General features: G+C 42.8%; 1 protein-coding gene and 1 long non-coding RNA gene across 8 annotated transcripts in view; both read left to right on the top strand.

The window, feature by feature from the left end:
- LOC310829900 (ankyrin repeat domain-containing protein 17) overlaps nt 1-26,871 on the top strand; it is a 105,722-nt gene that overhangs the window by 1,086 nt on the left and 77,765 nt on the right. Inside the window, exon 1 of one of the 7 annotated variants that reach the window (XM_083708911.1) lies at nt 23,111-23,259. The exons of 4 other annotated variants lie outside the window; for them this stretch is intronic. In XM_083708911.1, coding sequence (XP_083565037.1) covers nt 23,206-23,259 — 54 coding nt within the window. In that variant the 5' untranslated portion in view covers nt 23,111-23,205. Of the gene's footprint in view, nt 1-23,110; nt 23,260-26,871 lie in introns of those variants that run through there. 2 more of the 7 variants (XM_083708909.1, XM_083708913.1) reach the window with 2 other exon arrangements.
- Nucleotides 16,610-17,036, top strand: LOC310830364. Its single transcript, XR_014557635.1, has 2 exons — nt 16,610-16,681; nt 16,910-17,036. It is a non-coding gene; the product is annotated as an uncharacterized lncRNA (long non-coding RNA).

The raw sequence follows: 26,871 nt of genomic DNA, 5'->3' as shown, positions 1-26,871 counted from the left end.
GTTGCCTGGGGGGGGGGGGGGAGTCAGAGAGCATGAGTCGGGGTCGATCTGGACTGGGGAGGGTTGATATGGGGCCCACGCGGCCTGAATCCGGTTTGCACCCCAAAGCTGGCAGCAGGGCTTGGAGCTGTTGCTGCCGCCACCACTCTCCCCAAAACAAATGTCCCGGCAGAAGCTGTGCTGCACTGTGGCAAGCTTCAAACCACAGCTGTCATCACCCCCGGTGGGAGTCTTACAGGCTGCAATGATCTTGGAAGTGCTTCTTCAGGACAAGGCCCTGCTGGGATCTGTTGGGTTTTTGATCCATGAGAATGGTTGCAGCCACTTGCACATGTTTCTTGCTTTCTCCTGGAGTGGGTCAGTAAATTGAGTGGCCTCTGCTATGGGCTGGGGGAAAGGAAAAGGGCTCTTTGAGCTAGAAACGTGCCTAAGGCTCCTGGAGGCAATGTGAGAGAGGCCTGCTTGCTAGGTGTGTTAGATGCTTTCTCTATCAGTTTTTATTTCGAAAGCTAGTTTCTTATCTGCTGCCTCCTAAACTAAGGCAGTTTCTGCATGTGCTGTAGAGGGAAGCAAGGGGCAGATGGGGCTCTTCAACTTATCTAGGAGAAGGAAAATTCTGATCCTAAAGCGCTGCTGCCTGGAGGAATATCTTCAGGAGAAGAAAAGGCTAAGAAGTAAACCCTACACAAATCCAGAGTGGAAGCCCTAAGACAGTTGGATGGTGCCTTGTATGCTCCCTGCCAGCAACTCCAGCAACCAAGCTGGTGCCAAACGTATTGCTCTGCTTTCCTTTGGACCACATCATTGAGAATGAGAAGGGGGTCATCTGGCCAGCCCAGGACACACTGCCCAGGCTTGCACCCGGGGAGCTGCTAATGCAACATTTAACATCACCCCTGGTGGTGCACTCCATTGTCTCTTGAGACTGATGGGTGCCAACAAAGACATAGGCATCTCAGACTATTCTCAAGAGCTGTCTTTTGTACTTGCGTGGCATGCGCTTCCGTGTAAACTACAACTCCCATCATCCCTGACTGCTGTCCGTGGTGCCTGGGGCTGATGCGAGTTGTAACTCAACAACATCTGAAGAGCCACCGGTTCCTATCCCTGCTTTAGGTGCTGGTTGTTCAGCCCCTGTTGCCTTCTGTCTTAGGCATGGCTGTTTGCTTTTTTATGAGATTAATTTCATAGTATGAATCCATATAGTTCCAGCCTTACAGCATGATTCTAACCTGATTCTAATCATAAATCCAGTTGGTTCAGATTGCAGATAATTCCAGGTAAGTGTGGTTGCAATGCCTCCATATTTTAAAACTCAATGGAGGTAATTCTTATCTGTAGGCATCTCCTCTGTTTTGACCAATTGATGCATGCTTGATTGGTGTGCTACAAAACCCATAACTACTTAATATATTTAAAAGTTTGATGTCTCTGAAGTTGTGAGTCTCCCACCAATTTGATTTTTATATGTGCAATTGACTCTTGAGCCATATAAAGAAGTGCATAAAAACATACATATAATTTAAATAAATGCAAGCAGCATGCTGGTGGGAATATATTGTGTTGAGCATCATTAGCTTTTTTTAAAACCAAGGTGTGGCTATTTATATAATAGAAATACAGGCCATGTATAATTTAGCATAGATTTGTTCATATGATTCATGAACAGTTAATACAATGAAGTTCTTCCCTCACTGGCTAGCTCATTCCCTGAAGAAGAAAGCCTTTAAAGCATATCCGACTTAAATCAGTGTGTGAGAAGAATATGCCATATTCTATATGTGGATGATACTTGGCTCCTTTCCATAGAATAGCAAGGAAACCAGAGTTCCTGTGTATATTAATGGATGTGGGCTAAGAAGCTGAGGCTTAATTCAGACAAGACAGGTACATCTGACTCGCATCTTGCACACATATAACTTGCGTGATCACAGCTTTACACGCTTGGCGGCCAGCTGGTTGTGACTGCACAAATTAAACGTCAAGAGCTTAAAAGCACTTTGCCGGCACTGAAAGCACCTTTAAGCTCTCTGCCTTGCTTACCAAGCTCTGGAAAGGTTCTGTGTGGACACTGTGAGGTTCCCAGAGCCCAGCGTGGGGGTGTGTGTGTGATGCTAGCTTGGCGCATCAACTCCAAAATGGTAGGGATGGTTGTGCAGGGGCACTTCTCGGATTGTTCTGGCTAAATGTAATTTTGACTTTACACACAATCCCTGGAACCTCACCCCCAATGCTGGTTATGAAATAAATATTGAGATTAGACTTTAAAAGGCAGGAAAGGGAACATAGGTTAAGATTTGAGATTGATTACAGGGGCAGTATTGTCAGCTTCCAAGGAAATCAATTTCCTAACCTATCAGAATCTTGCTGACATGGATTTGATGGAATTGTAGATTTTGGTGGATAGGACAGAGGAATGTGGGACACCGTTTAATTTTTGTGCGAAGAATGCAGTCAAGAAAGCTAATTCCCAATGGGAATTGTGGGAAGAAGACAGTATCTATGATATGGAAAGCCCACACTTCTTAGGGATATACTGTATAATTCAGTACTGACCTGTTTCTGTCTGACATAAACAATAGTTGGCCAACCACGCACATCTGTGGAAGCATTCATGGCCTAAAAGAAAAACAGACCAGCCTTAGCAGAGTTCCCCTGCTTGGTCACCCTGGAAGCAATTTTTATTCTCCCCAATGGCTATGTGAGAGGCTGCTACAAGGTGGGTAGTGATATTTTGTTCAATAATCCACCATGAAGTGGATCTACAGTACATCATGGGAGGTAGGCTGCTTTGTTCTACATCCAATGCAGTTTTTAAGAAGTTTTTGGGCAGCCACATTAATTCTTTTCATACATGTGCATCTCAGTTTTCCTCCATGTAACTTGGACGAGCATTTCAGCCTCTTGACATGTTGTGAAGTAGGTTCGACTGAGAGAGTGCTCATGGTCAACTCAATGCCATTGGCAGAGAAGCTATAATGTATTCCCAAGTCAGTCTACCTATGTGATGAATGTGACGGCATGATGTCAACTGCATGTTTTTGTCCTCGACCCCATTGAAATGTGCACTTGGTGAATACTTCAGTATTCAGCTGCTGGGAAGGCCACAATATATCTATGCTGTATTGCTTTGTTAGAAATTTAAGGTAGGAAGCATTTGGCATTAATGCATGGTTTTCTTAAATCTGTGCAACTGTAGCATTTGTAGTGAAAAAACATTCTGTATGGCCTTAAAATAGCTCTGTTTGTTTTAGCTAGGTTTCTTTTGCTCTTGACTCCCTTTTAGAAACTTGAGAGGAGAAATATCCTACCCTGTAGGTGTTTGTTTTAAACACAGGACACCTGCTGCGGAATACAGAAGGAGTACTATTCAACTTTTATATGCCTGTTGTCTTTGTCCATGGAGTTTTCTTGGCAGGGATACTGGAGTGGCTTGCCGGTTCCTCCTCCAGGTGGATCACGTTTGGTCAAAACTCTCCCCTATGACCTGTTCATCTTGGGTGCCCTGCTCGGCATAGTTCATAGCTTCTCTGAGTTCTTCAAGCCCCTTCGCCACGGCAAGGCAGTGATCCATGAAGGTGCCTGCTTCTTGGGAGGAAAGCAATGACAAACCTAGACAGCATCTTAAAAAGTAGAGACATCACCTTGCCAACAAAGATCCATATAGTAAAAGCTATGGTTTCCCCAGTAGTGATGTATGGAAGTGAGAGCTGGACCATAAAGAAGGCTGATCGCTGAAGAATTGATGTTTTTGAATTATGGTGCTGGAGGAGACTCTTGAGAGTCCCATGGACTGCAAGATCAAAATGATCCATTCTTAAGGAAATCAGCCCTGAGTGCTCACTGGAAGGACAGATCCTGAAGCTGAGGCTCCAATACTTTGGCCACCTCATGAGAAGAGAAGACTCCTTGGAAAAGACCCTGATGTTGGGAAAGATGGAGGGCACAAGGAGAAGGGGACGACAGAGGACGAGACGGTTGGATAGTGTCTTCGAAGCTACAAACATGAGTCTGACCAAACTGCGGGAGGCAGCGGAAGACAGAAGTGCCTGGTGTGCTCTGGTCCATGGGGTCACGAAGAGTCGGACACGACTAAACGACTAAACAACAACAACAACTATTCAACTATTTTGCGAATAGGTTCTACAGGAAAGATAGGAGTTCTGTGGACTGAAACTTAAAACCAGGTGCTATTAAATGTTCTGAAACATTATTAAAACTGGTAGTAATTTATCTCCGGCAGCTTCCAAAACCAAAGAGAAACAGTTTACGTTTCTATCAAGCTATTGCTAGCAGTAGTTCCAAATGAAAACACAGTTAAAACTATTTTGTTACACTGTGAGTATCAGTCTATACAGAATGATCTAAATCTTCTGTCGTATTCATTTCCCATGGATGGTATACATCTCCCAGTCAGGCTCCTGATTTTCATCTATGAGAATCTTAAGTGTGCAGGAGCTTCCTTCCTAGTGTGATGACTTATATTAGATGCACAGCACTACTGATGTGGCCTTGGACGACTGCATCAACAAACCTATGATTTCTCTAGTGTTCATATACAATAGTGTCTCACAGAAGTCATTCAGGTTCCTCCTCCAACTTTTCTGCATTCATCCTGCATTCTTTTACAAGGTGCATCCAAATGCAATGGAAAAATTGATGTTTATGGAATCACTATTATAATGCCTGTGGTCATGACGGCCCATATTTTGGTCACTGGTTGCAGTTGATGTGTTGCTCCATGAGGCCACCATTGCTGCAATTCTGGAATTTTTTGAGGGTGGCAATTGAAATGCCAAGAAATCTTCACTGCAGGTTGAGGGAAGAACCACTAGGATGTTTTGATAATTGTCTTTTTAGTTTCTTTTCTTTGCTTAGACTCTCTTACGTTTTCCACTGCCTGAACTGTACTTATAGCCAAATGTGGCAGTTTGGGACATGCATATATTATTCTTACAAAATTGCTTTAGACACTGTTCGTCTTGGGATCTACTATCATTTTTTTTTCTGTGGAGCCTAGAGACCAGAGGCCTATCTTGTTTACTCACATTTTCTATGGTCTGTAAACCTTACCAGCAGCACTGACTCTTATTGTTCCTGTGATCTAATTGTTCCTGATTATTATGCTGCCTGTTTCTCCCTCCTGCTGCCAGTTAGCTGTCATACTCTGTTGGCTCCCGCCTGTGCACAGGAAATGCCATCAGGATGCAAGGGTCTTGGGACTTGTCGTTCTTGAGAGAGCATGTGACATAGGCTAGCATATTACTCTCTTTCTCACCTTCACAAACAACACGTTCTGAAGTGACAAGTTTTTGTCGCAATATCTGCTCTAGACCTATGTCAAAATATAGATTGATCATTCTGCTGTGTGAAGACTAGACTACCTAATTCCTTTTGACACTTTTTTTGGAGGAAGGTCAACCACATGGTAGAAGCGACAGTTGCCTGGTGGAAACAGTGGGAAAATCCATCATATTTGTTTAACTGTAATTTTATTGCTTACCTAAAATTTCTTAATTACTCTTCATTGGAAAGATTTCAGGGTGGCATATAAAAGTGTTAAAACAATATAGTGGTACCTTGGGTTTCATACGCTTCAGGTTACAGACTCCGCTAACCCAGAAGTAGTACCTTGGGTTAAGAACTTTGGTTCAGGATGAGAACAGAAATCATGCTCTGGCAGTGTGGCGGCAGCAGGAGGCCCCATTAGCTAAAGTGGTCCTTCAGGTTAAGAACAGTTTCAGGTTAAGAACAGACCTCCGGAACAAATTAAGTACTTAACCCGAGGTATCACTGTATGTACAACAGAAATGCAAGATTGTGGAAAAACCAAATCAAAAGACAACCTAGCAGTCACTAGTACAAGTAAGAAAGTATTAATCTGGTGTCAGAAAGGTGATATGTCAACACGTGATGTGTCTCCTTAGGGAGGGCAGTTTGGAGATGGGCACCACAGAGCAAGCTATTTCCTTTGTGACTATATAATGCACTTCTGTTAACAAAGATGCTAGGAGAAGGGGGTGGGTGGGGAGGTCTTAGAGACATGCAGGGCAGATATATGTAGTGACTTTGATTACTAAAGCAGCTACTCCAGCTGTGTTGCTCCTCCCTCCAGGTGTATTTCCATGGAAAAATTATTTTCTGCTGCTTGGTAGTTTGAATATTCTAGGGGGCAAACCACCCATCCAGAACACAGCTCAGATTGCAGCAAAGATGGGCCTTGTTTATTAGCCCTCTTTATCCCCCATCCCAAAATGAATCTGCTGTTCAGCTGCATGCATAAGCTTTGCTTACCATGGTTTTGCAAGGACCCTTAGGAAGTGGCACATCCAAGTCAACCAGGAAGCTGGACAGAGTACTGGACCTGCATCTTTTATAAATCTGTAGTTATACACTGCCATTTTTTTGGTTTCATAACTGCTTCTTGTTAGATTTTCTGGCACCAATCATATCTAGACATCTCTTTATAGATAAAGGAAAATACCTTTGCGTGAACTTCCCTCAAGCCAATGTGGCTATTATTAGCCACATTTTCCCTCCCCATGAAAATTGTTCTATTATATACTATTGAAATAATTATACAGTTGTACCTCCACTTATGTATCCCTCTGGATACGTAAACTTCGGGATTCAAACCTGGAAGTATTTTTCTGGGTTTCACTGCGTGAGCGTGTACAGAAGCGTTCTACGCACCATGCACAGAAGTGGTCCTCCAGTTGCAAATTCCTCGGGATGCGGCCAGACCTCTGGAATGGATCCTGTTCGCAACCGGAGGTACCACTCTACATCATGTCCACTATGCACTATACTTTTTTATACAGATAGTATCAAAAACAAAGCTGATAAAAGAAGCAATTGAACAACAAAGCAGCTAAAAAACCCTGAGAGATATAATCTATCACTCAGCATTGGGAGGCACATTAACTTAGGTGAACAGCTTATTTGAACAAAGGAGACTTTACAGGCTGAAGGAATTCCATCAAAGAAGGGGTCAGATGGGCCTCTAAAGCAGTGTTTCCCAACCTTGGGCCTCCAGCTGTTTTTGGACTACAGCTCCCATCATCCCTAGCTAGCAAGACCAGTGGTCAGGTATGATGGGAATTGTAGTTCAAAAACAGCTGGAGGCCCAAGGTTTGGAAACACTGCTCTAAAGGAAGGAAGCAGTATTAGAAACTCAGATATATGAGCTAGATGCAGAATGGCACCTTAAACCTAGGTTTCAGTCACCACAATGGAATATCTATTCACCAGGGGGGTTGGGACTAGATGAACCTCAGGGTCCCTTCCAATACTACATTTCTACAATCCTATGATTCTATGACCTCAACTACATTGCTTGACTAGCTTGTTTTTACAACAGTTCACTTGTCCCATTATGCAAGAAGGAGAAACACACACAGTGGAAATGGAAATGGAAATGGTATTAACTCTTGACTAAGGCAGAGGTTTTTAAACTGTGGTCTGTGAATTCCATTTGGGTGGCTTGTGGAAAGGCTGCTGCACAGTCAAATATATCTGTAGTCAGCCCCTGCCTTACTTTCCTTGATATGATGATGGAGGACTGAATTACCAAAAGGCTAACAAGGCCCTAGACCCCACGATTTTCATAATGCAGTGCTGGTTTTGATGATGATGGGGAAAACATGTTTTATTTTTTCAAATATTTGTACGAGATGGGATTTTCATCACTTGCTGCCCTCAAAAACAAAAGTGGGACGACTGCTGGACCCAATCCAAGGCTAAAGAGACAACTTTTGCTGTGCACAAGTCAGCTGACTCGTCGGAGATGTCAGTTGCATTTGGACCTGCGACAGTAGCAACACGGCCGGTGGAATTTTGAACACTGGAAGGAAGTGTGTCACAGAGCCTGGGTGTAGCTATCAATAAAGTGTCCCCCCCCCCATATGAGATATGTCCTAGTAACTGGTTTGGATTAGCAGTTGATCAGTAGTGTTATGGACCAGCTGAAGTTTCCAAATGATTTTCAAGAGCAATTCCACGTAGTATGTTGTTATAACGCTGTCAAGATGTAACTAAGGTTGATTGTCAGCTTAGCCTTAAGGAATGGGCATAGTTCATGCATTAGCATAAGATGTGCAAATCGACCCCTGGCCATCATTGACATCTGTGCTTCTAGGCACGCCTGTGGGTCCAAGAGTATACCCACGATACAATGGAAATTTTATGCTATCTAGCACAGGTTGAATCCTACCCCCTGCTCTAAATTTTATTGCCCTGGAGCACCTCTGTCTTGTGGAACACAGAACTTTATTATTTCTTGCCATTATATTGCAGGAACAGCTGAATCTGACCTTTGAACCACAAGTTGCAACTTGTCAATGATATACCTTCAGGTTTCAAACTAACTGTCCACCCATGTTGACCATTGGATTATTGCTGGGCGTCAAAGAGTATAAGAGGACTTCCTTTTTCAGTTGAGTCTTGCCAGAGCAGCAAGGTCTTCCTGAGTTTTAGTGTTTTCCTAGTTATTGGTCAGTCCTGATTTCATCCTTCTAGCCTTTTTTCTAGTTCTAACTTATAGGTCCTGACTGCTGTCTTGATCCCGTGACCCCTGGTTATCGCCTCCTGGTCACTGCAGACTGTTGCCTTTGGTTTAGCCTTGATACAAAGATAGAACCATAGAATTGTAGAGTTAGAGGGGATCTAGTCCAACCCCCTGCAATGCAGAAATCTCAGCTGAAGCATCCATGACAGATGGCTATCTTACCTCTGTTTAAAAATCTCCAAGGAAGGAGAGTCCATCACCTTCCAAGGGAGTCTGTTCTGCTATCAGATTTTGCCATCAGAATGTTTTTCCTGATGTTTAGTTCAAATCTCCTTATAGCTTGAAACCATTGGTTTGGGTCCTAACCTCCAGAGCAGGAGAAAACAAGCCTGCTCCATCTTCCATGTGATAGCCCTTGAAATGGTTATCCTTTCTCCTCTCAGTCTCCTCTTTTTCAGGCTAAACATACCCAACTCCCTCAACCATTCGTCATAAGGCTTGGTTTCCAGATCCTTGATCATCTTGGTCGCCCTCCTCTGCACATTTTCCAGCTTGTCAATATCCTTCTTAAATTGTGGACACAGGACTCCAGATGTGATCTCACAAAGGCAGAATACATTGGGACTATTAAGACACTATACTTCTGTTGATGCAACCTAGAATAGCATTAGCTGCTGCTGCTGCTGCTGCTGCTGCTGCTGCTGCTGCTTCTTCTTCTTCTTCTTCTTCTTCTTCTTCTTCTTCTTCTTCTTCTTCTTCTTCTTCTTCTTTTGCTGCCGCAGCATCACACTACTAACTCATTTTAAGCTTGTTCTCTTTTCACATGTACCACTGGCAACCCGGATGTTCCCTATCTCATGATGCTGCTGGTTCTTTCTCCCTAAGTATCGAACATTACATTTGTCCCTATTGAAAAATATTTTGTTAGTTTTGGTCAAGTTCTCCAATCTGTTACGGTCATCTTGAATCCCGATTCCTGTCCCCCCCTTTCTGGTAGCAATAGCTGCCCCTCCCACTTTGGTGTCACCTGCAGATTCAGTGAGCATCTCCTCAGTTTCTTCATCCAAGTTATTTACAAAGACATTGAGCAACAATGAGCCTAGGACATAACCCTGCAGCCCGCCATTTGTCCCCTTTTTCCAGGATGATGAGGACCCATTAGTGAGTACTTGTTGAGTTTGGTCAATCAACCCAATGCATTGCTCTTCATGGTTCCTATTGTTATTCAAACTGGGTTCTAGTGTGGTTCCCCTCCAAAGAAAAAGGAGAATGGAGCAAACTACCCTATGTATAATCTATGCTGTGCCTCTTATTTAGGTTAATAAGTTATAAGCCTTGTGCCACTATGTGTAGCTTTATCTCTCCAACTGGAATAAATTCAGTCTGAAAGAGTTTCAAGGGGTAGGATCACATTTATAGTTTAAGGCACCTGCAATGTTTTGTAGCCAAGGGAACAGAATTTTCTTGGATCTCTCTGTTAGATCTAATGCACACTATTTTAGTAATTCACTGGGCAAATGAACTATTAATGAAACATAAAAGCACAGTTATTTGCATGTTCCAAAGTCTTCATGACCAAATACCTCAAGTATTGCCTGTCAGAACTTCTTAATAATTTTCTCACTTTCTTAGAGGTGACATTGCCACCTACTTTCCCCATCCTCTTACACTCACATTGTATAACAAAATTGCCTTTGACCTTAGCCTGAGATAATTTCAGTAGTGATATTGATGCTGCTTTTTTATTTTAGAGATCTTAGTTTGTTTTGCTTTAATATCCTCCTTATTCCATTATGTGGGGAATATCACACTGAATATCTGTATCTAGCATGACCAGTTATTTCTTATTGTCTGTCATCCATATACTGCATTTCACCGTGTATAAGGATGGGACGCGGGTGACGCTGTGGTCTAAACCACTGAGCCTAGGGCTTGCCGATCAGAAGGTCGCGGTTCGAATCCCCGCTACAGGGTGAGCTCCCGTTGCTCGGTCCCAGCTCCTGCCCACCTAGCAGTTCGAAAGCACATCAAAGTGGAAGTAGATAAATAGGTACTGCTCCGGCGGGAAGGTAAATGGCATTTCCATGTGCTGCTCTGGTTCGCCAGAAGCAGCTTAGTCATGCTGGTCCCATGACCTGGAAGCTGTCTGCGGACAAATGCCAGCTCCCACGGCCAGTAAAGCAAGATGAGCATACAACCCCAGAGTCATCTGTGACTGGACCCTAATGGTCAGGGATACCTTTACCTTTACCTTACCATGTATAAGATGATGCCTTTTTATTTAAAAAAATAAAAATAAAAATTGTGGGTTGTCTTATACATGGATATTGCAGAGGGTGGACTGGCCATTGGTTGCACCTGCGAATAGGAGATTGTAAGCGGTGATTTGATGGGTGATTAGTGACTGCTGGTGATTGGCTGCTGTGGCAATTGGGTGGGGGATTCGTTGCTGCGATAAGGCGGGTGAGCAGCAACCCCCCCCAAAAGCTCAACAACTCTTGGCAATCTCTCCCCCATTTTTCCATGTTATATATGGAAAAACACAGTATATATTTTTTTTAAAAAAAACACTGCTTAATAGCATTAACTTTTGTGTTCTTTGTTACACAATTATTAATAGAAGAATTTAGGCAGCAATCTTATTCATACTTACTTCCGGCTAAGACCCATTTACCCCATTGGGTACAAGTATAGCATTGCCCTGTTAATCACTTTTATTTTTTTGCATCACACTACGAAAAACCTTCATTTGGGACCAATAGAAATGGCATAACATTTATTTAAAACTTAGAAGTATGAAACTTGCAGAGCAGTTCTGTACTAATATTACGCAGGGGAGGGGAGAGATATATCACTCATCTCTCCCCCCCGCCCGCCACCGTCCCATTCTGAAGCCAGCTGAAGTGAGATCACCCTAGTTATCTTCCATACCCTAGCAACAAAGAGATAACATATATGATGATGCCATGGCCTTCATTGATCAGGATCCTGAATGGAAGAGATTCTGAAAGGCAAAGAAATGTGCATAGGGTTGCTGACTGGCCACCCCAGCAACCCTTTTGTGCTTGGGACAGTGGTTTGGCAGCAGAGTAGGTTTTCCCAGTAGTGATGTATGGAAGTGAGAGCTGGACCATAAAGAAGGCTGATCGCCGAAGGGTGGATGCTTTTGAATTCTGGTGCTGGAGGAGACTCTTGAGAGTCCCATGGACTGCAAGAAGATGAAACCTATCCATTCTTAAGGAAATTAGCCCTGAGTGTTCACTGGAAGGACAGAACCTGAAGCTGAGGCTCCAATACTTTGGCCAGCTCTTGAGAAGAGAAGACTCCTTGGAAAAGACCCTGATGTTGGGAAAGATGGAGGGCACAAGGAGAATGGGATGACAGAGGATGAGATGGTGGGACAGTGTTCTTGAAGCTACGAACATGAGTCTGACCAAACTGCGGGAGGCAGTGGAAGACAGGAGTGCCTGGCATGCTCTGGTCCATGGGGTTACGAACAGTCAGACACGACTAAACAACAACAACATAGTAGGTGTAGTTTTCCTGATTGCACCAGCTTCATGACCTGTCATGGAGCTTGCAAGGGTACAGGCAACTGCCCTGAAGGATTACTAATGGGTTACTAATCCCATAAAGAAACAGCCAGGAGAATCCTGGTCCTTGCTGTTGGTCTTGGAGTGGGTCAGTTCAAACAACACACCATTGTTCAGTTACAGCAAACAAGGTGGGGGAAACAAGACAGTCCCAGCAGTTAAATTTTGCAATGTGTCTTTTCCCCTTCCCTTGCTTACCTGTGTTGGGTGCCTTCTCCTGGTACTCTTAGTTGTGGGAAAGGAGTTTGGTGTTGGGTTTGTGACTGGGGTCCTGAGGCGTGTATCCAGTGGGGTTCTCAGCTCAGGAACATTAACCATGTGGGCTATGGAAACCTTCTGTTTTGTGCACAACGCCCTTTCCTCATAGTTTTACATCGCCAGAGTTCCCACTTGTAAACTCGAAGTGTGAACTACATGAGGCCAGGGAATTAAAACCCATTCCGTAAACTCTTATCATCTGAGTTGTGGTCTTCCTTTTTGAGGTTTATATATTGATGGTGATGTGTTTTGATTGGGTGCTGAATTGCACTACATCCTATGCTCTGTTGTGGCAACTATTGATGCGAGTGGCTGTTTTAATTCTCCCCTTTCATTTAAGTTGATGGCAGCAACTTATTGGTGCCAGGTTCTGGTGTAAAGTTGCACTGTTTACAGGAACATGGTGTGATTGAAGGGGCATAGGGAATGATGTAACTATACTTCTCTGTTGCCCATGAGTGCACTGTTTAAACTCTTCTGCTGGCATATCTTTGCTGAGGAATTGTTCTGCAGATGTAAGATCCTACATTTTTCGTGGCAGTGGCGTTTCTGGCACTGTGACTGTAAAGGAGGCGTTCAGCAAATCCTGTTTCTTCTCACCTTTTTCTTCTATGTAATATTTCAGATAACAATTACAGGCTGCTGAACTTTAACTATTTGCTTGTGGCTGTGAATAAGGAGTAAGCAAAAAATTAAAAAACAAACAGAAACCACTAATATTGTAAAACCATTTATTTTTTATTCTGAACATGATTATGTCTTTTCTACAGTGTCAAGCATACATAAAAGGAGATGAGAAAAAGAGGAGAAATAAGTTTCAATGAACACAACATGAAATTTAATCAGTCTCCTTTTTTACACTGTCATTATCTGTTTCTCTTTCTTTGTATTTGTCATCATGTTTATCACGACCTTCTAAAGTCTGAAGGTTTGCCCAAACTGAAACAAGCTTCTACCATTTCATATGTCAGCTTCTCTCCTCCCCCCCCCCCCATTGGGTGTCTTTCCAAACATAGACTATTTCTTTCATATGCTGCAGAAGATGTGGGAATCTGAGTCAGAGGCGGAATCTACACATACATAAAAAACGCTGTGAAAAATACATTGAATTTTGCATAGCTCACTGTCGCCATCTACTGTCACATTTGTATTGTGCACCTTACAACACATTTAAAACGTTTTATTTGCAGCTGTGCCACTGAGTACAGAGCCACTGTTGTGCAGAGGTTTTGTCATCATTTTGCAGGAGGGATGTCCTTGGCAGAATTCCAGACTGCATTCCTTGGCTAAATACCTGAAGATGTTCTGTTCTCTGCAATGTATGAAACTGCCTTTCGAACACCAAACCCTAACTGATGCATCTATTCAAATGCAGAAGCAGTGCTATGATCACTTACGTTTCTGCATTTGAAACTTGGATCCACCACCTTTGCATCAGCACAGCTTGGATGGCAACAAAATTATGTTGCTCTGTCCTTTTGCCCCACTTTCTGTCAAGAGGACAGAAAGCTCTATTTGTAACTATTGAGGTTCAGCTTATTGGGCTGGATTCCAGTTCATAATCAGTCATGAAGCTCCTTTAGTTGCTCAATGCCATCTGCTGTCTTTAAGCCTTTCCTACCTTTCACTGGACATGGGTGGGGCAGTGGTGTAAACCACAGAGCCTAGGACTTGCCGGTCAGAAGGTCGGCGGTTTGAATCCCCGCGACGGGGTGAGCTCCCTTTGCTCTGTCCCAGCTCCTGCCAACCTAGCAGTTTGAAAGCATGTCAAAGTGCAAGTACATAAATAGGTACTACTGTGGCGGGAAGGTAAACAGCGTTTCCGTGCGCTGCTCTGGTTTCACCAGAAGCGGCTCAGTCATGCTGGCCACATGACCCGGAAAAACTGTCTGCAGGCAAACGTCGGCTCCCTCGGCCAGTAAAGCGAGATGAGCGCCGCAACCCCAGAGTCGTTCGCTGTCAGGGGTCTTTTAGCTTTATCTTTTTACCTTTCACTGGTATGGGAGGATAAAAGCAGGGATGGGGGCGGTTGTTGGGGACAGCCTATGAGTATCACTCAGAGCTTCTTGGAGGTAGGATGTTGTAAGTAATGTTGTAAATAAATAGTTCTGTTTATTCCGTTTGGCTATTCTGTGCCCATTCAACATGAACATTTATTCTTTAAACACTCCCCCCCCCCCCCCCGTACATTTGTCTTTGGCAAACCTCTGTTCCCACCGCTCCTCCCAAAGCATGCTGATATATTCCTCCAGTTACACAACCTTTCTCAATCTTGGGTCCCCAGATGTTGTTGGACTACAATACCCATCATTTCCAACCATTGATCATGTTGGCTGGGGCTGATGGGAGTTGTAGTCCAACATCATCTGTGGACCCAAGATTCGGAAAACTTGCTGTAGTACCATGGTGCTGGCATTATGGCCATATAAGTAAAGGCATTTGAAAATCACTTTTAGTATACATGCTGATAATGACATCATTGTATAGAGAAAATATTTAGGAAGTTCCCCCCCCCCAGCTTTTCTCCCTGACCCCACCCCTGTACTTTCTTTAAAGAGTCAATAAGAGTGAGCCAAGACTGCTTTGATTGGAGTAATAAATAGCATCTATTTATTTAGTGAATGAAGTCAATATATTCCATTGCTTTGGAGCTAGAGAAATAAAAATAGCAAATACGATTCTTAGTTTGGTTCCATGCTGACCTTGTACCACAGGCATAGGCAAACTCAGCCCTCCAGATGTTTTAAGACTACAACTCCCATCATTCCTGACCACTGGTCCTGTTAGCTAGGGATGATGGGAGTTGTAGTCCCCAAACATCTGGAGGGGCGAGTTTGCCTATGCCTGTTGTACGGGTCAGCACTAATAATTTCAGAAGTGCTGTTGAACCCCATATGATACTCAAGCTTGACAAAAATACAGTGGTACCTTGGGTTCCGTTACCTTTGGGTAATGTAATTTTGGGTTGTGAATGTGGCAAACCCAGAAGTGTATTCTTCCGGGTTCGCCCCATGCGCATGTGCAGAAGTGCTCTTCGTGCATGCGCAGAAGCGTTCTATTGCCTGTGCACAGAAGTGGCACCTCTGGATACGGACTTTGCGGGGTGATTACGGACTCCCGGGTTGAATTAAGTTTGTATCTGGAGGCTCCACTGTAAAGTAAAAAATGACACTTATGTCTTGAGTAAAAAAATAATGGTTCACCCGGCTTTGTTGGTCTTTCACAGAAACACTTAAATCATGGATAAAATTGCTTTCTCTTCCGGAATGGTTACAACTTCAGGTTTTATTCTCAAAACAAACATGTAAATAAAGCATTTAACTAAAATAGTGGAGGGAAGCTGACATCAGAAGTGACATGTTTCTGCCAATCCTTTACCATGCTGTTCTCCCATTTTATTTTATTTTTTATTTAAAATTACGCATTAAGATTTGGGGTGAATGCCTTAGTCCATTCAGTTCAACTCCCTGTCCTAAGGTGGAAGTCTTTCCTTGTCCCGCAGTGAAGGTTTCGTTGCCATTCTAGGCAGTTAGTACCTATTGAATTCCTCCTGTAGTTAATAAATCAATGTGTTCTTCCTTTTAGTGGAGATTTATATGGAAAGGGAAAGAGGAAAGAGACCCTGATCCTTAAAATATCTGAGTAGATAATGTGTAGCCACCATAGTGCTGCCAAAGGGTGGGGGCAATGGCACAGCTGCTTGACTAGGGTAGTGTAATAGTAGCTGTAGTGAGAAGAATGCGGTGAGGACCAACTTTCATTGCCAAGCAATTTGTAAGACTAAGTTAGCTGACATCTTGGATGAGTAGCAAATAGTTGCTGGAAACTGCAGGAGGGGAGAAGGCCCTGGTACTCAGGTCCTGCTTGCAGGTTTCCCACCAGGATGGCCATTGTGAGAACAGAACGCTGGACTGGGCTATTTGCCTGATCCAGAATTCTTAAGGGATGAAGTCCCATGATGCATTTTGCTTTAAACATAATTGATGCAGGATTGGGTACGGGGTGAGAAATGTGTGTAGTTGCTGGTTTTGGCATCCACACTGGCTTTAAATTAGTTACCATTTTCTTTTGCACACAGTACAGTCATACCTCGGGTTGAATATGCTTCAGGTTGAGCGCTTTCAAGTTATGCTCCGCGGTGACCTGGAAGTAACAGAACGCGTTACTTCCGGGTTTCGCCACTCGTGCATGCAAAGACGCTCAAAATGACGATCTGCGCATGTACAAAAGCGGCAAAACGCGACCCGTGCAGTCTACTCAAGATGCGAATGGGGCTCTGGAACGGATCCCGTTCGCATCCAGAGGTACCACTGTATGTACAATGGTACCTCCGGTTACATATGCTTCAGGTTACAGACTCCACTAACCCAGAAATAGTGCTTCATGTTAAGAACTTTGCTTCAGGATGAGAACAGAAATTGTGCTCTGGCGGTGCGGTGGCAGCAGGAGGCCCCATTAGCTAAAGTGGTGCTTCAGGTTAAGAACAGTTTCAGGTTAAGTACGGACCCCCGGAACAAATTAAGTACTTAACCTGAGGTACCACTGTACGAAGTATGTTGGATTTAATATCTCACAGACCTCAGGGTTCTCTGTATCATTTGTTGGAAACATGTAATTACCTGGCTCCAGTTATGACCTGGAAAAAAACCCAACAACGTTGTGTTGAACTCCCCCATCCCACCCCCAATTTCCAGGAGAACCTGCAGTCTATAGTAATTTTGAAACTGTTCGCAGCAGCGACCGAAGGAACATATTAAAAAAGCTTACAACTCATTCTTAATCATAATCATTTTATTTATTTTATTTAAAGTATTGTTATCCCACAATTCAGCCAAAACAAAGAGAAGTTTTCAAAGGTCACCTATAACAGCCTCTGCTCTCAGGTTTGCAGTCTAAAAAAAAAATGAATGGGATGGAATATTTTCTTTTTTTAAAAAAATAATATTTATTAAAGTTTTAAAGGTTACAAAAAGAAAAAGTAAAAACAAAGACAAAACAACACATCACATCACAATAAGGAAAAAAAAAGGAGGAAAAAAAACACAGAAAAATAAAATCCATTAGAAAAAAACAACACAGCGAATCTTCCCATAACTTATCTTTCATTTGCTAGTTTCATTGACCTCCTCACACCTCCCTTTTTTGTATTCTAGTTCGGTTAACTATTTCAGCAAATCCTTTCCATCTTTTCCAATTTTTGTCCTGTAATTTATCTTAATATAATGTAACTTTACTTTCCCTCCTTTCACCAATTAACAGTCTGTTTTTTCCTAAACCTTTATAACATTTCTGCTAAAACCACATAACTTCATTCCAACATCCTTCTAACATGCATGTGGAATGGAATATTTTCAAGGAGAGGCAGAGGCATTAACTTGCGTCCAAGACTGGGGGGCGGTGGCACATATCACACGTGTGTGACATTATGCTTCATCATGTGCGTGTGTAACGTCATGTGCATGTAGCACACAGCATCATATAATCAGGAGGAGACTGAGCGCAGAGCCCAGCGTGGTGCTGCTTCAGTGGCCAGCGGCTCCTCTTTCACGTTTATGTGGAGCCAGTCACTGAAGCTGTATCACTCTTGGCTCCGTGCTCAGCCTCCTTTGCCCGCTTCCAACAGATTTTCTTGGTGGGCAAACACACCTTAGCCCCATAGAGTTGGCGCACCCGAGGAGAGGAGAGGCAAAAGTTTCTGGTCTTTTAGCAGCCCCCTATGGTTGGGCTCTAGAGTCAGTAAAGTCTTCCTGTTTGTCCTGTATATGCTTCAGTTGCACAAGGAACAGACATAAGAATATTTCGTTCTGAGATGGAAAAGCCAGGCAGCCCATTCTGCTTTCTTCTTCTCCTCTTGCTTTGTTCTGTGCTATGTGAGCTGCTTCTAGCACGAGAGCTTTCCACTCTTCTGCACTCTTAGATGTACAGTGAGAATATAGCAAGGGAAGGTAGGGCTCATTACTTAATGACTCCCTGTGTCTTTATGTCCATGCAGCCTTGTAACAGCTAGCTTGTTTGGTCTTGCAAGGTGGTGCCTGAGGCCCACTGGTTACATCACCCTATCTTGTTCTGCCTATTCCAGTCTGGTATGGTGTCTGTTGCATCCTTTTTGCATAAATTTATATAAGATTTGCTGGGTTTATATGTGCTACTTGGTCTCGTCTTCTTAGGGCCATTTTGTGCAATAAGTAGCAGTAAACCCAGGTTTCTCTGCAGAATGTACACCTAAAATAGCAAAACCATGGTTTCAGGGCTGTGCCTCAGATCTGCACTCTTCAGATGCTCTCCTTTCCCTTACTGGTTAGGTAAATTACAGTTTGCCATTTACATTTGTTTTCACAAATCACAGTTGGCCTGCAATGCAGAACTGGAAGCCATAGCTTTATGCTTTCTAGTTCAGTGTTAGAGACCAACTATGGTTTGTTCAAACCAAGAGGTGAGGGAGGGAATAAAGAATATGTAAGCCTGAGCCATGGTCCTGATGACTAAACCATGGTTTTGCTGTTATTTGTGAAGTCAGAAAATCCTTTCTTGACTGTTTCACACCATGTGAACTTGTTTAATATATCAGTCTTGCACTTAATGAGGAACATAGGAATCTCCCTTATGCTGAGTCATACCATTGAACCATTTGTTGTATATAGCAGCTTTCCAGAGTTTCAGATTAGGGTCTCTCCTAGCCATACCTGGAGATGTTTGGGATTGAACCTGTAATATTCAACTTGCAAATCAGTTGTCCTACTGCTGAGCTATTTCTCTAGGCTCTCCTGTCCATTGCTGGTACTTCCCACAATCCTTGGGAAGTGACAAAGCAGATAGAGTCCTGTGCTGATTGTCCATATATTTATATATATAGAGAGAGAGAGTAGGAGACAGAACACAGGGGAAGATCTCTCTGTCCTTCAGCTGCCTTAAAAGGGCTAGTCAACATTAAAGCAGAAGGACACTGAAGTTTATGCACAAGCATGATTGCAGTGGCAAGTTAAAATAGTCACACAGGGCTCCACAAATTTTGGCTGGTCTTAGTTGTACAGCCAAAACTGGTGGATGCCAGAACCTTTCTTTCCCCTTCCCTTTGGCTTCACACTGCACCCGTGAACAGTGTCAGGGACACTGCCTCCCCACACTACAAGTATGAAGCTGGAGAAGGAAGAAATGTGGACCATCTCCGTGTTTGTTCAACTGTGTGGATGATCCCTTTACTTCAGGTCTAAGCCTGAGTAAGCTGTTGCGGTGTGGAGTCAGGGGAAGTTGGAACACTGGCTGTCTAGCATCCAGTCAGGTACCCCCAGATTCTTTCCATAGAGCCAAAGAGAGAGGTTAGAGTTTATTTTTGTGTTAAGCGGGTAGGCTATCTGAGTTCTCCAGTGCTCTGCGCTTGATGTCAAAGTGAGCAGTCCCAAGCTTTGTCTACAGAGCTGGAGGAAATGCCTGGACCTTAATATTGGCACTGAATGGGTGGGCATTCTGAGTGCCCCCACCACCAGAGCTGCCAGTCTCAAGGGCAAGGATTTTCTTTGTAACTGATCTGTGCTCCTAGGTTCAGTACTGCAGGGGTGTTGCACTTTCCCTCCCTAGCCCTGAGCGAAAGTAGAAGGCTGTGACTCCTCATCACACTCACTTCAAGAGATCACTTGCCATGGTGAAATTGACTAGGGGGCGCTTCTCTTGAACTTTTTCCTGTCTCAATTTGCATACGCAGCAGCCTTAGTGCTGCCCTGTATTAAATACAAGGTGGTATATAGATCACCGTCCAGTTATTCACTGTTCCCGGTTTATTTCTTTTCAAGGCCAAGAGGAGAAGAGCTGTTTTGTTTGCCACTTGGTGTTCACCTGATGCAATTGCTGCTTGCCCCAGGGGTGCAGGCAAGTTTCATATGGCAAGGCTGCATTAGGCTACTGATAAGTTGGCATGTAAAAACAAGTTGCAAGCAACTCACAAATAGAACCTGTGCCATGAACATCTAAGGTCCAGGTTTTTCGTAATCCTCAGCATTTCTGCTTTGGGAAGTGTGATGGAGAAGGCTTTGTACCTGAGACTCAGGTGGTTCTGCCAGCTAGGGCTTGACCGTAAGGCAAAACATGGATAAGTGTTCAGACCTGGTATAAATTAGGACCCTATCTCTGGAAATTTGAGACATCACTTGTTAGTGACCATGGACAGAATTTGGGGAGGGAAGGGTTCATGCTTTGACTTGACATGAGGTACCTATCTCACGGTGTTGTTCCTCAATGCAATATCTCATAGTCTCCTTGCTACTTTAGGGACTGAGTGGTCAAAATGTCCTATAAATAGAAATGATGGATTATATTCAACTTTTACTCAGAGCAGGCCCATTAGAAGTGATGGACCCAAGTAAATCGTTAATTTCAATAGGTCTACTCTGAGAGGGACTAACATTGGCTACAACCCAATAATTCTCTGTGGAATCCAGTGAAATGTTTGTTAGAACTGCATCTCTTTCATAGCAGCAAATATTTTCCCCTTCTTTTCCCACAAAAATTGATCACGTCCTCCAATACATGTAAATATTGGACAGAAGAGTATTTAAAATGATGTTGCAACTATCATGTCAATCCTAATTAGCAAGTGTTGGCAGCAAACCACGCTTTAAACTCTCATTGATGCAATTATTATTCTTGACAAATATGTGCCCTTTAAATTGCTTCCAGAAGATAAAGGTTGCAGAAGTTAATTAAATGTGTTTCTAGGCATGCAACCCTACTTCAAATCCAGAAAATGGCCATTCAGACAGTATGGAAATCCTTATGAATTTGGTTATTCTGTTTCCTAACTCTGTAGAATGCTGTTAATGGAGACTTGTATATTACAGTTGCTCATCTCAACTCTTCTTCTCTCTGCTCCCTGCCTCTCAGTAGTCTATCCTTTTCCAAGTTTCTTTTCTGCTCTTTCCTTCGGAATGGGTGCACCTGAGACTGGAAATGCCCAGGTTCTGTCTGCTTCAGATTTTAAGCCTGGGATAACCCAAATAAACATGCATTGGATTGCAATCTAGGTCTAGAAGGAAGAATTGCCTCATAGCTTTCAGAATGCAGGGCTGTGTTCCTAAGTCAATGTGTTGTAACTGTTGCAATGCTAGAGGCTGTAGATCTAAGGTTAGGCAGCAGGAAGGAACTTTTCATACAGCCTCCAGAACGTAGCCTTGTTTGACACTTGTTTTGGCATTCTGGAGGTGAGCCTTGGGACTGTTTCGTTCCTCTTTTCAGGAACAGCCTCTTGACCTTTAAGTTCTGTTAGCTGTTAGGACAGCATGGAGAAGGCTCACTTTGGGATATTCTTGCATGGTACTGGCAATAAAGGGACACAGGTGGCACTCTGGGTTAAACCACAGAGCCTAGGACTTGCCGATCAGAAGGTCGGTGGTTCGAATCCAAGCAACGGGGTGAGCTCCCGTTGTTCGGTCCCTGCTCCTGCCAACCTAGCAGTTTGAAAGCACGTCAAAGTGCAAGTAGATAAATAGGTACCGCTCCGGCAGGAAGGTAAACGACGTTTCCGTGCACTGCTCTGGTTTGCCAGAAGCGGCTTAGTCATGCTGGCCACATGACCCGGAAGCTATACGCCGGCTCCCTCGGCCAATAAAGCGAGATGAGCGCCGCAACCCCAGAGTCGGCCATGACTGGACCTAATGGTCAGGGGTCCCTTTACCTTACTGGCAATGAAGTAAAGTACGTATTTATGCTAAGTCTGAGTTGGAAATCAAGGGTCCTTCAACACTATCGGGACTGACATTGTATAAATAATGACTCTTATCTTGTGTCTTCCCCCCTCTTTTCAGAACTTCTGAAAACGGATTTTTCCTGATTCAGAAATTATGTCGTACTTCATGGCATCAGTCAGAAATACCTCAATACTGAACAAACTTTCCCAATAAAACAATAGTGAAATATTGTAAGGAAAAGAAGAAGCTAGTTTTCACCTGTATGCCATATATAAGATACCTGTGGTACTAATATCTCATGTGCATTCTGGAATGGCAGTAGATTGACCAGATGCCTCTTAAATAGATCTCTCAGGAAATATATTTGCTTTTTTAGTCCCTTAGCGAAGTGCATATACTTTGTCTTCATAAGCCCTTATTACTAGATGATGCAACTGAGTCTTGCTTTTTCGTACTGTGGAATAATGCATAGCCTGGGCACAGAATTTTAAACTTTTCCACTGCAGAGTACATAAAGCTCTGTGATTAGTTAGGTTTGTTGTAGAGAGGCGGTGTTTGTATTATTCTGTAGGTCAGCTTCTGTTAGGTATGAAATAATCTTAGGAAGGGAACTATCCCATGTAAACACGTGAATGTTCATGTTTTAGAAGACTCAGGCATTTTCTATCGTTTGCTGTAATGGATGAGCAGAGTATTGGAAATTTGTCACAGATATTTATTAAGCACAGATTCGTTCAGTGTCTGGCATTCTGTGGTATATCTGACGGAGCTAAGCAGAACAGCATGCAGGATTCTTGGGTGCAGGTGAATTGCATTTAAGTTTTAAAAAATGGCAATCCAGGATGGTTTGGTTTTTTTTTAAAAAAAGGAAGAAGAGTTGGCTTTTTATTTCCAATTCAAACGCACGTCCAGAAAAGGATATTGCAAAATAAGATAAATCTACTTGTGTTTGATTTGTGTGCTTCCAGAAAAGAGCAGCTGTGTCTTTAAAAAAAGATATCCAGTGAGTCCCCCCTGCTCTGTTGGTAGATCCCTGGTTTGCCAGCAGTAAAGCTGCTTGAGGGGTATAATAGAACATTCCATTTCCTGTTCCCTTGCTGACACAGAGGAGTGTTCCTACTGGCAGTGATCTAATCATAGTGCAGTAAGAATCATGGCAGTTTGATAAAACATGGTGGAGACAGCGGCTGAAATGGAAGCGTATGTTTTAGAAGACATCCTTGAGGTAGGGCTTGCTTTTTTTTGCATATTGCAGGGTGCATTTGAAAGCCGATAATTTTAAAAAGTCCCTTTCGGGCGACGCTGTGCTTTAAGGCAAGTCACAGAGTCCTTGTTACGTGTGTGATGTGCTAAGATTAACTTGCAGTGCAGCTAGATCAGTCGAGAATGGAACATTCAGTGTTTATAAATTGTGGATGTGGAATATGCAGTGGGGGGAGAGGGGGGGGGAGGGAGGGAGAAAGAGGAGTCCGGGATTTCACATTACGCCTGCCTGCTTGTGACCTTTAGATTAACTCGTTAGAAGGTGGGGCTGCAAATCGGCAGATAATCATGTTAGATTCTGAGTCCGACATACTTAATTATTTGGAAGAAAACATATATTGTATTTCAGTTTTGAGGGAGCAGAATTGTTTTTAACGTTGGTCTTGACATCGATTCAACTGCAACTGAAAATTAATTACCAATTAAAATACACGGCCACATCTTGACTGCCGTTTTAAAGGTGAGGTGCTGTTTAGCGGTGTCTTTACTAAGTAGGTGATGGCCTATGCACTGTGCAGTGACTGCAGACTTGCAAGTTATTACTTAAATATGACAGCTTGGCCGGGTGGTCAGGCAGGGTTTCCCCCCCCCTTTAATATGTCTATAGCATGCCGACTAATAGAATTCTCAGTTACAATAATGCTGAGCTGGGAGGAGGCAGTGCAGGAGATAAAGGCCTACTGCGCATTATAAAGTGCTGCATGATCAATGAACATTTTCTGGAGTCTGTGTGTGAGAGAGAGTGAGAGAGAGAGATGGGAATTGAGCGAGAGTGTGTTTTGTGGTTGGGGATGACACTGCAGCAGCAGTTTTATGCCTCTGTGATCTGGAGAATGAAAGCTGCTTCTGTAATTTTTATTTTTTTTTACTAATCTGAATTTTTTACTCAATCTGAATCTGTAAAATAGTCCACGCCACCCCACAGTCGTCAGACACCAATGGCTGAATGCCTTTCTGACTCAAGCAAGACTTTTTAGAAGTTCACTTCTAAAGGTGCATCTTCAGCATGCTGCTACGGAATACTTTTTAGCAATGCATGTACTTGATGAAATCATGGAAAATGAACGTAGGAAAGCATTTTCGTATGCAGTTTCCCTATTACAATTAAATGCCCTGTGCATGGCTAGCTTTTCTCTTGTAGTTGTACATGCCGTCTACAGTTTCCAAAACAGCAGTTGATGTTTCCATGTTTTTAAAATGTTTGTAAGCATCATAGCTGTGCATCTACTGTTGTGGTAGATTGAAGCAACTGTGTTATGAAACTGCTTCCCAGTTTACAATTAATTTAAAGATTTAGGTAACAAATATAGGACAGCTTCAAAGTACTTGCTCTTGGATTATCACCACATATTGGGTTGGCATTATAATTTTTATTTTCTGAAAATATTCCGCAAGACTCCTGAAGCAGATGTTGGTATTTTAACCCACAACAATATAATACAATAACTGTGTGAGAATTAGAATCAAGCAGTAAAATAAAACAATCAGAAAAATCCATAACCAGATAATCAGTAAAGGCAGTCTGAATCTCCCTCCATGGGGAGGGAGAAGTGTATACAGGTGAAAAACATCAGTGACTGTCAGATGCCTTGTGGGAAAAGCATGGGTGACAGAGCAATTATAGCAAGAACCCATCCCCTGCAGTTCTCTCCTAGCTTAGTAACTGTTGGTTGACTTGCATTTATGAAGATTTATATTTATATTTTTAGTCAGCTTGCATTTTTAAGCTTGTTTTTTTTGTAACGTTCCATAGGTTTAATTGTGTGTAACAAGTAGGAGGTACTTCCATTAATTGTTTTGCTCTGTTAATGTAAGTTAGATGAATGTAATTTTGGTCCTTCCTGGTTTTGGGTGCACATCAGAAGCAGGAAATCAGCCAGGGAGGAGGTTAGAGTATTAGACAAAGAGGTGTAAGATATGTTAAAAGAGAATAGGGTGATTGCAGAAATGCTGAATGAATTATTTGTGAATCTCTTCACTGAGGAATATGTAAGGCAGGAATGCTGAAGAACTGAGTCAAACAGAGGTGATGAGATGAGGTTTTGGGGCTTATCAACAAACTAAAAGTTAACAGCTCACTAGATGGCATTCAGCAGAGAGTTCAGAAAGAACTAGAGTTTAAAATTGATGGTCTTCTAACAAAAAGTGGATTCCCTGTCAGAGAATTTTAAAAATAGTTGTTATAACATTTTATAGGATCCAGGAAATTGCAGGTCAGCTTAACATTGAATATGGTTAAATTGGTGGAAAGCATTATTATTGAAAACTCCCCTGGAAGTTTTGAATTGAAAGGTAGAAAGGGGTCATCTTTTAAACCTAGTAACTGGTTAAGTAACAGTAAGTGGAAAATAGTGGTAGATTGTGAGTTTTCACAATAGATGGGAGTAAGAAGTAGGATCCTCCATGTATCTGTCTGGGGAGCTATGCTTTTGACTTGTTTGTAAATGATCTGGCATGATGGGCAAGCAGTGAGCCAGGATGACACCAAATTATGTCACAAGCACTCTGCAGAGAGCTCCAAAATGATCTCCCCAAATCGGATGAAAACTGGCAAAGGAGGATCAGTGTCAGTAAGTGTGAAGAAATGCACATTGGGGCAAAAAAAATTCCAAACTTCACATATACACTGGTGGGGTATGAATTGGTAGCGTTGAGCCAGGAAGGGCATCTTGGGGTCATGAGCTTACTGAAAACCGTAACCCAGCATGCAGCAGCCATGGAAAAAGGCAAATTTCATGCTGCGGATTATTGTGAAAGAAGTTGAAAATAAAACTGCTTGTATTGTAATGCCCATATAGAAATCTGTAGTGTAGCCACACTTAGAATACTGTGTACAATTCTGGTTGCTCACCACAAAAAAGATATTGTCAGTGCTGAGAAGGACAACTGAAATGAGTTGGAACATCTTTAGTATGAGTTAAGGTTAAAGCATTTGGGACTTAGTTTAGTGGGGGGAAAGGTAAGTTGGGCATGACAGAAGTTTCAACACATGCTAGAAACATGGGCTGGCTATTTTAGATATAGAGGAAAGACTGCATTTTATATTGATTTTAGGTTATTTTATTTGCCATTCTCTTTTGTACATCAGCATTTTTAAAAATGTTGAGTGGTTTATACTTTTCTTAGAATAAATCGGATAATAAAACTACTATAAATGGTGTGGAGAATGTTGACAGAGAAGGCTTTTGTCTTAGTGGCATGGAGTGTCTTTCATCAGCATTGACTGGTGGCCCAGCTGTGCCCCTATCTGGACAGGGGTAGCCTATTTTGTGTTGCTTATGCTCTGGTAACCTCTAGGTTAGATGACTGCAATGTGTTATATGTGGGGCTCAGTGCTGGATTTACATATAAGCTAAACAAGCTATAGCTTAGGGCCCCACTCTCTTGGGCCCTCAAAAAATTCAAAGGAAAAAAACCTGGATACTTTTGTATTTTTATGGGGTGAACTGCCCTGAGAACTTTGGATGAAAAGCAGTGTACAAGTTTTACTAATAGAGTACTACTACTACTACTACTACTACTACTTGAGTAATCCACTCAATGCTTTGCCTAAGGTTGAAGGCAGACCTGCTGC

The sequence above is a fragment of the Podarcis gaigeae genome (genome assembly GCF_964106915.1).
Source record: "Podarcis gaigeae genome assembly, chromosome: 13".
Lineage (NCBI taxonomy): Eukaryota > Metazoa > Chordata > Lepidosauria > Squamata > Lacertidae > Podarcis > Podarcis gaigeae.
This window is presented reverse-complemented; position numbering and strand designations above follow the sequence as displayed.